Source organism: Seriola aureovittata, chromosome 12 (genome assembly GCF_021018895.1).
Source record: "Seriola aureovittata isolate HTS-2021-v1 ecotype China chromosome 12, ASM2101889v1, whole genome shotgun sequence".
In the NCBI taxonomy this organism is placed as follows: Eukaryota; Metazoa; Chordata; class Actinopteri; order Carangiformes; family Carangidae; genus Seriola; species Seriola aureovittata.
Window position 1 is genome coordinate 24,667,381 of NC_079375.1, and position 12,184 is coordinate 24,679,564.

General features: G+C 42.4%; 2 protein-coding genes across 2 annotated transcripts; both read left to right on the forward strand.

The window, feature by feature from the left end:
• The first annotated feature begins 319 nt into the window (after window positions 1-319).
• Window positions 320-9,807, forward strand: LOC130178560 (neuropilin and tolloid-like protein 1). The gene is made up of 10 exons (XM_056390904.1): window positions 320-503; window positions 1,184-1,249; window positions 2,135-2,269; window positions 2,362-2,610; window positions 5,803-5,844; window positions 5,975-6,102; window positions 6,533-6,761; window positions 6,968-7,081; window positions 7,191-7,335; window positions 8,425-9,807. Exons 1-10 carry the CDS (start codon window positions 476-478, stop codon window positions 8,960-8,962), a joined length of 1,674 nt encoding a protein of 557 aa, XP_056246879.1. The 5' UTR covers window positions 320-475; the 3' UTR covers window positions 8,963-9,807.
• Window positions 9,808-9,960: 153 nt separating this feature from the next.
• Window positions 9,961-12,178, forward strand: atpsckmt (fATP synthase c subunit lysine N-methyltransferase). Its single transcript, XM_056390905.1, has 4 exons — window positions 9,961-10,370; window positions 10,862-10,999; window positions 11,169-11,219; window positions 11,370-12,178. Exons 1-4 carry the CDS (start codon window positions 10,101-10,103, stop codon window positions 11,589-11,591), a joined length of 681 nt encoding a protein of 226 aa, XP_056246880.1. The 5' UTR covers window positions 9,961-10,100; the 3' UTR covers window positions 11,592-12,178.
• Window positions 12,179-12,184: the final 6 nt, after the last annotated feature.

Here is a 12,184-nt window from a genome sequence, read left to right on the forward strand (position 1 = left end):
ATGTAATTTAACTGCAGCTGTGATGATGATGCTGAGTGTTTTAGGCACCTAAACACACACACACACACACACACACACACACACACACACACACACACGTGCACGCGCACTTTCGCAGCGGGCGCAGCTCCGTCAATGACCGTATATCTTGTGAGAGGATTAACGGCCTAAAGGTGGAGCCACAAACTGAAGGTTGGTGGCGGACGGGAGTGTAGTAATCCTCCGAGCTGTCGGGGAGACAGAGAGAGAGAGGGAGGGAGGGAGAGAGAGAGAGAGAGAGGGAGAGAGAGAGAGAGAGAGAGGGAGGGATGAGGGAGGGAAATGTCAACTCTTTGCTCTCAGGATTCATTTTGTTGTTGTTGTTGTTGTTGTGAGGAGCTGAACAAAAAAACCCTCTCCTCTCACAATGGGACGCGGGAACTGACGGACACGACAGTTTGATGGAGACAGAGCGGCTCATCCTCAGGAAACAGACATGGTGCACAAACTTCTGCTGCCCATCGGTAAGTTTACAACTGTAATCATGTTTCATAACCAGCTGTGAGGAAGAGGAGGAGGAGGAGGAGGAGGAGGAGGAGGAGGAGGAGGAGGAGGAACAGCTCAGTGTTTTAAAGATGCTTCTCTTTTCACTGTTTTTGTTTTTAATGTGAACACATGATCTTTCTCTTCTCTTCTCTTCTTCTCTTCTCTTCTTCTTCTTCTCTTCTCTTCTTCTCTTCTTCTCTTCTCTTCTCTTCTTCTCTTCTCTTCTCTTCTTCTCTTCTCTTCTCTTCTCTTCTTCTCTTCTCTTCTTCTTCTCTTCTCTTCTTTTCTTCTTCTCTTCTTCTCTTCTCTTCTCTTCTTCTCTTCTCTTCTTCTCTTCTCTTCTCTTCTTCTCTTCTTCTCTTCTTCTCTTCTCTTCTCTTCTTCTCTTCTCTTCTTCTCTTCTCTTCTCTTCTTCTCTTCTCTTCTCTTCTTCTCTTCTCTTCTCCTCTTCTTCTCTTCTCTTCTTCTCTTCTCTTCTCTTCTCTTCTCTTCTCTTCTCTTCTTCTTCTCTTCTTCTCTTCTCTTCTTCTTCTCTTCTTCTTCTCTTCTTCTTCTCTTCTCCTCTTCTTCTCTTCTCTTCTTCTCTTCTCTTCTCTTCTCTTCTCTTCTCTTCTCTTCTCTTCTTCTCTTCTCTTCTTCTCTTCTCTTCTTCTCTCAGCTTTAGCAGCAAGCCTCATGTCACCTCAGCTGTCCGATGCCACAACTACCAAAAAAAAAGCTCAAGGTATCACCCCCCCCCTCCATTTACATATGACATATACATGTATGTCCCTGTATCAAGAGTGATGTTGCTATATGTCACCTATAAGGTGTAAGATATAACATAACATAACATATGAACTATCCACAGTAAATGTACATATATTAAAAAATATCTAAATAATGAATTTCTATATATGGTATAACATGTTGTGATATGTTGCTTTTATATAAGCAAGTTTATTAAAACAACATATTTATGAAAATTCTATGTTTTTCTTATTAATTTTAAACATACATCTTTACATTTACATATATAATATTAATATATATTGAAAGGCTTTGGGGTGGATATATATTTATGCAACATGTTATAGGCATACATACATAAACATACATATTTGTAAGGGCTGAAAGTATCAATGTTTGAAATTGTTCCCATTTCTAATAAGTTTTACATAAGTTTTACATTTTATATGTAGAGTATATTTCATGTCTGGAAATCCAACATATGTACATATATTACATTTGCGTCTGGGACGTCTGGAGTTACGGTTCATTCCTCACTGGTGGTTTTGGCTTTAGGTATTTTTTGTGTTACAGTTAGTTCAGACTCATACTTCTAATTTGACAGTCTGATTTAGGGCTGAACGATTCATTTAAATATTATCAAAATTGCAATAAGTGCATGTCTAATCCAAAGTACTATTGTTCAGTGACGTATTGAATCACATCAGACCCTCCGGACATCGTCCTCTCACCTCAGCCAAATCTCACAAATCCAGAAAATGAGATCGGGTGTTGACAGCCCTCTAATGTCTCACTCACTGGAGAATTACAGCCGATCCTTCCTCTTCAACCCTTCCGTCCGCCTGAACATCTGTCCCGTCACTTTTCTACCTGTTTCCAGTGAAGAACAACTCAGGTGTGACCCCAGCTGGGTTGTGTGGCGCCTGGGTGAAGGAGCCCCAAGGAGGGTATTTCACCTCGCCCAACTACCCTGAGAAATACCCTCCTGAGAGGGAATGTGTCTACATTATAGAAGGTGAGACTTTCATCTTTTTCTCATCTCATGTCATTCTTTTTAATGTTGATTTAATAATCTGACCTGTTTCCGACCTCTCTTCCTCCTGGCAGCCTCTCCTCGACAGTGCATCGACTTGTTCTTCGATGACAGGTACTCCATCGAGCCGTCCTGGGAGTGTAAGTTTGACCACATCGAGGTCCGCGACGGGCCCTTTGGTTTCTCCCCCATCATCGGCCGCTACTGTGGGCAGGAAAGCCCTGCGTACGTCCGCTCCAGTGGGAGGTACCTGTACATCAAGTTCGTGGCTGACGGTGAGCTGGAGGCCATCGGCTTCTCTGCCCGGTACAACTTCACACAAGGTGAGACCAAACCGTCTATTCTGAACTTCTTAAACTTAGTTCTGTCTCAGTGTTGGACGGGTCCAGTTGCCGTTAATGCTGTTCAAAAATGAATCAGATGTCTGTGAATAATGTGACAAACCACCCGACTCTCCAAGTTTGAAGTCCAATGGACGAGCGGTTGTGGAGAAAAATGGAAATACAGACAGAGAGAGATGAATGTTGGACTTTTTCATCTCAGCGTCTGTACTGCTGCGGTGTTTCAAACAGATCCGCCGACTAAATACCAGCATATGTCCGGTTAATTACACCTGTTTTTATTTAAGAATATCACCTTTAATGAAGCTCTGAACTCTGTGATAAACACATTTCATTAACTTCTTCACAATAAAAGCGTCCTGCTGCTTAGACCAGTGGGAAGCTTTTAATGTGAAGCAGCAACAACAGTAAAGGTTTGTTACTGCTCCAATATGGAAACCAGTTAACTAATGCTGATATGTGAAAGCATTAAGATGTAACTGGGGGGGGGGCGTCTCTGTGTTAAAATGCTTTCAAATGATAAAATAATGTTAAAATAATAAGTGAAAATCATTCTCAGTGGTCGTGTTCATGGCTTGTGATTTGGTCTGTACGTCTACAACATATGAAATCTTACACTACGTGTTTGTCGTGTACTAATGGATAAAATAATGTGGGACACTTAATTAAAAGGAAGTTAAATTCTGCATATCAGCTATAGGTTGTGATTCTTATAGCAGCTGCTGCTCTGTCTGGCTGAGGGGTGGAGGTGGAGGCGGGGGTGGTGGGGTGTGTGTTTAGGGTATTACTACATCTCTAAGCCTTCAACTCCTTTCCTTGGCGCTCTCTCTCCTAATCCACCACCCTGTTGTGAGTTTGACATTGTTGGCTGCTGCACGTCTCTTACACACTCGCTCCCTTTCTCTGGCTCATTTATCTGCTCAAACAGTCAAGCTGCTCTGTGACGACACACACACACACACACACTTACACACACACGTTGTCACGGCTGGTGGTACAAACAAACGCACATTAACACACCTTCGCACCCACGGCAGACACTTGTGTTTCCCGGTGCCACGACGTAATACACACTCGGATGAGATCGATACCGCGGGAGAATCCTGTTATCTGTCGTTTGCATTAAGGATGTGGGTCATTGCACAATACGCTGCGACGCCAAGCAGTCGCATATTGCATCTTTAATAGCGGCGTGGTTGCATGCTGCTGGGAATGTTTCTCTCATTTCCATTTGTAGTGCAGGCACACCAGCTGCAGCCGACAAGGGAAGAGGAAGGAGAGCATTTCTTCCAACACACACACACACACACACACACACACACACACACACACACACACACACACACACACGAGCACTTGTTTCCTCTCACACACAAGAGTTAATGAAAGCTTGTCTTCAGGGGAATTCAGCTTGTCATCACTGAGCCGCAGTAGCAGCTTAAGGGAGTCCGAGGCAGAGGCTTTATTAACAGCAGATTTTATAAGCCACCTACACTGACGAGGGCCAAAGATTAATCTGCATCCCCCTGTCCGTCCATCTATCCATCCATCCATCCATCCATCCATCCATCCATCCGTCCGTCCGTCCATCCATCCATCCATCCATCCATCCATCCATCCATCCATCCATCCATCCATCCATCTATCCATCCATCCATCCATCCATCCATCCATCCATCCATCTATCCATCAATCCATCCATCCATCCATCCATCCATCCATCCATCCATCCATCTATCCATCCATCCATCCATCCATCCATCCATCCATCCATCCATCCATCCATCCATCCATCCATCCTGCCATCTTCTTTCTGTCTTTCTTCCTTCTTCTTCTTAACATGATTTAGCCTCTGTACGTTATGTTTTTTTTTTTCTGTGTATTTTTTATTCCTCAAGGGATTGTTCCAGTTTCAGACTCCTCTGTGACTGTGAGTCTCACACACACTCGTTTAAGTTGCTGGAGGGCGGAAGTTGTTTGTCTGAGCTTGTCAGTTTGTTTTGTTGTTTTTTTACACACAGAACTTTTGAATTATTTCATACAATTTTACAGTTCAGTCACTTACAGTGTTAACAACCTACTAAGCATATTTAAGCATTTATATTTGTCTCTGGGAATGCATTGTTGCAACACACACACACACATACACACACACACACACACACACACACACACACACACAGTATGAATGTGAATAATCTGTTCCGAGCCTGAAGCAGAAACGGGTAAGGAGGAACATGAGAGGATTAATAAGAGTCCTTGTTGATTTGATTTGAGGCTCAGTTGAGTCCATCACCTGCTCGTCTTACATCACACCTGCTCAGCAATGTGCCGCATTCCCAGTTATAAATATATTGTTCATGTGCTATACGACCCTATTTGGTATTCCATTGATTTTCACTGACGTGTGGATTTGTCCTTTACAGATATATATATATATATATATAGGAAAAAGAAAAAAAAACCTTCCAAGAGAATTTAGAAAAACAAAAAGATATGACATTTTTATCACTAGGTTGTCGTTGCTGTTGGAACCTAATCTGTCTCCGAACTAAGCCGGTATATCGGGATTTATAATCCACCTAGCAAGTAGATTCATCAGCACAAAGGTTTAGAACACAATATCTCTTTCCTTTCTGAGGCCAAGTGTGTGTGTGTGTGTGTGTGTGTGTGTGTGTGTGTGTGTGTGTTTGTGTTCTTTTTTTGATGAAGGGCATCAGGGTTTCAGGAGAGTTTGAATGAGGGCAGAGGAAATGTGCTGCTACGTAGATTATGTAAGGCTAGGCCAGCTGTTTTGTTTTTCTTTCTTTGTTTTTTTAATTTTGCAATATGTCTTTAAATATTGTTATTTTCATTGTGTGGTATTTATTTATTTATTTTTCTTGTACTTAACCCAGAAATCTATGGTCAGAGATTTTGTATTTATCTCGACCCTTTTCCCTCAACAAAATGAATGTTACTGTGCAACCAGAGAAAAAAGTATCTGTGCAAATACATTTTCTCACCAATTTTTACGCATGTTAAAAAATATCTCTTTCAACAGTTTGACTTGTTTTTTCATACAGTGTATGTAGAGAATAAATTTGAAAATGTTTTATTTTAAATTCTGGGCCCTAATTGTGGAAAGACTTGGAGTAAATGTTACTTAGATAATTCATTATGTTCTGCTTTTAGATCCCGAGTTCCAAGAGCTTGGAGCGCTGCCAGCTCTGCCATGTGAGTATTCAACTTGTGTCTTTGCGTCCTCTTTAAATATCGCCCAAACTCTTTCCACAGTTTCACAGCTGGTGAAATTTCATGGTCTTAAAAAACGAGTATAACTTTAACACAAAAATCTTCTCCACAGATTGTGAGTTTGAGCTGAGCGGTCCGGAGGGCTTCGTGGAGTCGGCGCAGATAGCCAGGGAGGGGCAGGCGCTGCAGACTGAAGCTGTGGACTGCAGGTGGTACATCAGGGCTCCACCAAGAGCGAAGGTCTGGAGATGTCAAACAGTTTTTGGTATTGTTGCGTGGTCGTGGTCTTACTTGTAACTGCTCGTCAGTTCTGGTTGGCAGCATCCAAACATATTTCCAAACAACTTAGTCGAACGGTCAAACGCCATTATGCCATTCTCACAACAGCCTCACAGAACCGTAGCTAACACTTAGCTAAAGCGCTCATGAAAGTATAAAAACATACAGTCATTTAATCAGTACTTTTCACATTTATTTTTTTTATGGAAAAGTCTCAATTTTACAATCAGTTTAAACGCAGTAAAAACTCAAGGGGTTTCTGTGCCTCTTGAGAACAGTAGGCTAATGCTATCAAGTGTGATTTATCGCCTACCTACGTTTTTACAACTTTCTACTCAAAAATGGGCGAGTGTCAGAACGTTTAAGACGTTTTAAGCTTTTTGATCCCCAGATCTACATGCGTTTTATGGAGTACGAGATGCACAACTCGAATGAGTGCAAGCGTAACTTTGTCGCCATCTACGACGGCAGCAGTTCAGTCGAGCACCTGAAGAATAAGTTCTGCTCCACGGTGGCCAACGACGTGATGCTGGCGTCCTCTGTGGGCGTGGTGAGGCTGTGGGCGGACGAGGGAAGCAGGAAGAGCAGATTCAAGATCCTCTTCACAACCTTCCACGAACGTGAGCGAATCTCTTCCAGTGTTGTCCCTTTCACCATGATTCAGGAAGTGCTCATGTTGGGGCCGTGTGGTGTTTACATGAAGAATGAACATCAGTGAACAAGGATAAAATATTACAGGATAGAATGAGGAGCGACAGAGTTTGTTTGGATTTATTTTCAGTATATCCTTAAAACATTTAAAAGACTCTTTCCTTTTGTTTTTCAGCTCCATGTGAAGATGACACTTTCTTTTGCCACAGCAACATGTGCATCAACCAGACGCTGGTCTGCAACGGCATCCAGAACTGCGTTTACCCCTGGGATGAGAATCACTGCAAAGGTAGCCTCACACGCAGGCTGAGAAACACTCACCTGCAGCTACATGATGTGTTTGAAACACATACAGTAGCTGTAGTTGAACCATAACTCATTTTTATCTCTCTGACTAGAGAAGAGGAAAGCCAGCATCCTGGACACGCTGGATCACACCAACCTCACCATCATCGGAGTAACCTGTGGCCTGGTTCTCATCTTGCTCGTCATCTCTGTCATCATCCAGATCAAACAGCCTCGCAAGAAATTCATCATCCGTAGGTGAGATCTTTGACATTAAACACAGTCAAGAGGCAGGTAAACGGCACATTGTGACAGCAAGGTGGCATATGTGGGCGGAAAACGTACAGAAGCTCTTAGGACCGGATCTAACCAGCAGCTATGGAGGGAAAGTTTATTATAAATGAATCATTAGCAGTGTCATCAATATATGGTGTGGGCCATAACACTATATCCACCAGGATTTGTGTTTGCATTTAATAAGTTCCAAGTGTGGGGAAAAATGTCTCCAGGAGTCAACAGAGCAAAGCAAAGGTCAATATTTTATTACAAACACTGCCTCTTGCTTAAAGCTGCACTAACCAATATTTGTATTGAGACAATGGATCAAATGACTCAGTGTAATGTGAAAGGCGTCGCAATCACTGACGAACCCACGGAGAATTATCACCAACTTTCAGCTCATTGTTTTAGTTTTTCAACCTGCAAACTTCCCTCTCATCATCCTGGTTTGAACACTATCAGCTCAGCACAGTTAGTGAGAGATCCACACGGAGCTGGAGGGAGAGTCAGTGTTGGACTTACATTCATCAAGGGGCCTGAAACACAGCTCCAAGTAAATGCTAATGTTGCTCCATGTCTGCTGGATGTGTAAATAAGCAACTATCACTAAGTTCATTGTAAAAACTTCATATGGTATGTCAGTGTTTTTTAACTTGTTCTACTGCCCCCGAGTGGCAGGAAACCATTAAAGCAGCTTCATATATATTTAACTGCTAAAATCTTCTGTTGCCAGTGTAACTAATTTCTTTGGGTAAACGCAACTCCAACCTTAATCATGATATCTGTAACTAAATGTCGGTTTGTCAGATTATAATTGTGCAGTAAGGAAAGTCAAATCTGCACGAATCGCAGGCCTGCAGGTTCAAACTGCACGTTAATAACAACACACAAGAAATGCTTTATGGGAATATTTTGTTGTTGTTGTTGTTGTTGTTGTTGGAACTTGCAGTCATAGATGACATGTTCTGTACATATGTGTCACAGTTACATACATCCATGATTCCTTTGGGGTTTAAAAGCAGAAATACAACTTTCCTGAACGTCGTCTTTTCCTCTACGTGTCCCCAGAGACGACTTTGACCCTGCGCTCCTCCACCCTGGTTTCGAGCCTCCTCATTACGAGCTCTGCACTCTGCGCCGCACCCCGTCTGGTGACCTGACTGACGCCGCCATGGCCGAGGACTTCGAGAAGTTCCACAAGCTCCGCCGCTCCTCGAGCAAATGTATTCGCGACCACCACTGTGGCTCTCAGCAGGGGAGCGTGCACGGGAGTGTCCACGGCAGCCGCAGCAACCTAAGCACGAGGGAAACCAACATTGTCGGTGACGGGGGGGCTCTTGTGCCTCCATTGCCGCCAGCGATGGTGGGGCAACAGTCGCCGCGCCTCTCCTACCACACCACCCCGGCGGGTCGACGGAGCATCCTGGTGATGAAGCACAGCTACTCTCAGGACGGAGCAGAGAGGTACAGGCCGGAGGAGGAGGATGATTTGATGATGGATGATGGTCCCACCACCAGCCAGCGCCACATGCACCACCATCAGATCCACCATGGCATGTCAGGGCTGGATCACACTGTCCACCGTACACTGTCTAATGACTTCTAACGTAAGGCAACATGGAAATAGAGGAAATGGTAAAATAATCAAGGACTGCATTGATGAAGGGGATAAATAGGAGGGATCATGGTGAATTGATTGAAACAGCAGCAGAGATAATCACCTTAATTCTTTATGTGCACAGGTGTTTCTTGGCCTCATGTTTCACGTTAAAACAGATTATTACATTGTATGAACCAGGAATAGAGTGGGTGGAGCTTGAGAAACTTATAATGGAAAATACCCTCAGCCAAAGAATTTAGGAGCATCGCTATGGTAACGTGACTAGCACTGGAGTACTCTCATATTTAACAGGAATGGATCAAAGAAGGATTTATATGCACACACACACACACAGACACACACACACACACAGATATTTCCCGCCCTTTCTCATACATCAGTTATTTTTTTCCTTTTCTGTTCCTTGTGTATCTTGAAGTTTTAACTCCGGGGTAGAATACGACGACGTACGACTGCATCATATTTATCATTATTTTGTAAATGAATGATGCGTTTGCATTGTTTCCTGTATGTTTGGATGTTATTTCATTTAAATAAGTCTTTGTGTTGAGCACTGGTCCAGAATCAAATAGGAAAACACTGAACGAGATTAAGGACAGCAGATAATGAAATAATGAAATAATTGAAACTTAGATTTTCTGTTGCCATGCAAATAGTTGCATTATTTAATTATTTGTTTTTTCTTGTTCGGGAGTATTTACTTATGTCTATTTATGTGTATCAATTTTTTATTTATTCGTTTTTTTGGGGGGCTGATTTCTTTTTGTTGTGTCTATTTATTTATTTCATTAAATATTTTCCTTTATCCATTATCTTTCATGACATTTAATGCCTGAGTGTGTGCATTTATTTTACGTTTTACATAGTTTTATTTTAGTTGTAGTTTTAGTTTTAGTTTATTTAGTCACCGACGAGGGAAAGAAGGAAGAGCGGAACCGTCGTTAGCTAATCTTTCATGTCATCCAGTCGGACTTGTTTCAGCGTTGCACAGGTCATCTGTCAGAACGCAGGGGCGCTAGATCAACGGGGCTTTTTCTATGTGGTTTGTTTATCATTTGTTTAGCGCGTTTGACGGAGCATAATGAGCTTGTTTGAATAGTTTGAATAAAGAAAACAAAGCGTCATGTCACAACAGGAGCTTTTCCTGGACTCGGCGCCGAGCGGCGCGAAGGAGAGCAGGGGCAGAAGCCGACTCGGGCTCATCGTCACCGGGGTGATGGGAGGGTCGCTGGTCGCCCTGTACGCGGTGGCCGCCCCTTTTGTTGCCCCTGCCCTGAGAAAAATCTGCCTCCCGTTTGTCCCAGCGACCACAGCTCAGGTGGAGAATGTCCTCAACGTGCTGCGGGCCAGATCAGGGAGCCTGGTGGACATTGGGAGTGGAGATGGGAGGATAGTAAGTGTGTCGAGGGGATTAAAAATGTCTGCGAAAGACTGAGTACAATTCAGGTCCAGTATTGCTGTTCTGACCTCTGACCTCCTCTAGGAACAATAAAGTTGCACTGTTTCACTGTTACTGAACTGCTATTAAAAAGTCAGCGTCTCTGTTGTGCTAGAATTAATGATATTGCAGAAGCATTAGGGATCCTGTTGCTCTTTGTCACTTTATTTGAACATCTTTTCTATTTCTATCATTTCTATACATCTTATTCATCTCACCTCTAGTTGAAAAGGCATTTTCTTGTCTTATGTTATTAACAACAACATAACAAGCCATATCATATTCATGCATTAAAAAAAAAAAAAAAAAGAAGCATCACTTAACACAAATTCAAACTTAAGTAACAGAAAACCTAAGTGGGGGAAACATCCAACCGCTGCTACAGTTGCTATAGATACATAGCTGCTGATAAATAGCATTTCCCTTTGTCTTCCTTCCTCTTGAAGGTGATTGCAGCAGCCAAGCATGGGTTCAAGGCGTCGGGCTTTGAGCTGAACCCCTGGCTGGTGTGGTATTCTCGCTACAAGGCCTGGAGAGAGGGAGTCCATTGCTCCACCTCCTTCCACATCTCTGACTTGTGGAAGGTCAGATATACCTGATTACTATAATAAAGTGTGGAGGATAGTGTTCTGGAAATCACCTGTGACTCAGTCTTTGGGAACTTGTCTTTTTCTTGTTACAGACATCAGGTATTACAATGAAAACAGTGTCTTTTCACTGTGTCATGCCCATTATTTCTGATTCTTTTGCCAGGTCAGTTTTGCTCAGTACTCCAATGTTGTCATTTTTGGAGTCCCTCAAATGGTGAGTTTTTATATTTGTCCTACAGCAGTTTAATTTTAATTATTGTATTTTAATAGTTAATTAATTATACTTTCTTGGTGAGAAATTGTACCATTTGTACCCAAAATATTACCAACATGATATCCTAATTGTTTCCGTCTGTATCTGCAGATGGACCAGCTGGAGCTGAAGCTGGCGAGGGAGTTGCCAAGTACAGCCAAGGTGGTGGCCTGCCGCTTCCCCTTCCCTACCTGGGTCCCTGAAGAGACAGCTGGGGAGGGCATAGACACTGTATGGGTGTACGATGCCGAGACGTTTAAATCACAGCTGCAACAACGAATGACAAGAAAGACAATGCCAGAACAAGAGGACACGCCAGATATACACACATAAGTGCAAAAACTCAGATTTTATTAAGTCGTCATCAGGCTTTGTAATCCTTTGATTAACTGTTTTTTCTGTTTTTTTTTTTTTTTTAATCCATGCAATTTCTACTCCGGGATAGACTGATAAAAGACTGAAGCTCTTCTTTAAAATCCTCTTTTCATCAGTGTCTAAGGTAGATAAGATTTAACAGAAAAAAGTTGGAAACTTGCAAACTCATGCTGAAAGTGAGCTGATCAATCAGTCTGTATTTGACACTCGTGATGCTCAACACCAGACAAGGGATCAAAGAGATTGCAAATGGTGATGACTTGAGAAAAGTCCTTCCTGGGAAAAGTGGTACTGGCCATGGATGATTGCATTGCATCACTTGATTGTGTCAAGGAAGTTGCAGTGCATTTTGCTGTTTATACTATGTATGAAATCACTTTATCATTTCTTGACAGAAAAAGATTTTTTTGCCAAGAGGCTGGTAAATGTAACAGGCTTGTCTGATAGGAGATTGTTCACCACAGTATTTTGAACAGGAAACTACTGCTCTGTGTCCTGTTTTTATGTTTGTGTATTTATTAATAAATACAACATGAACTCCTCAAGCTGAC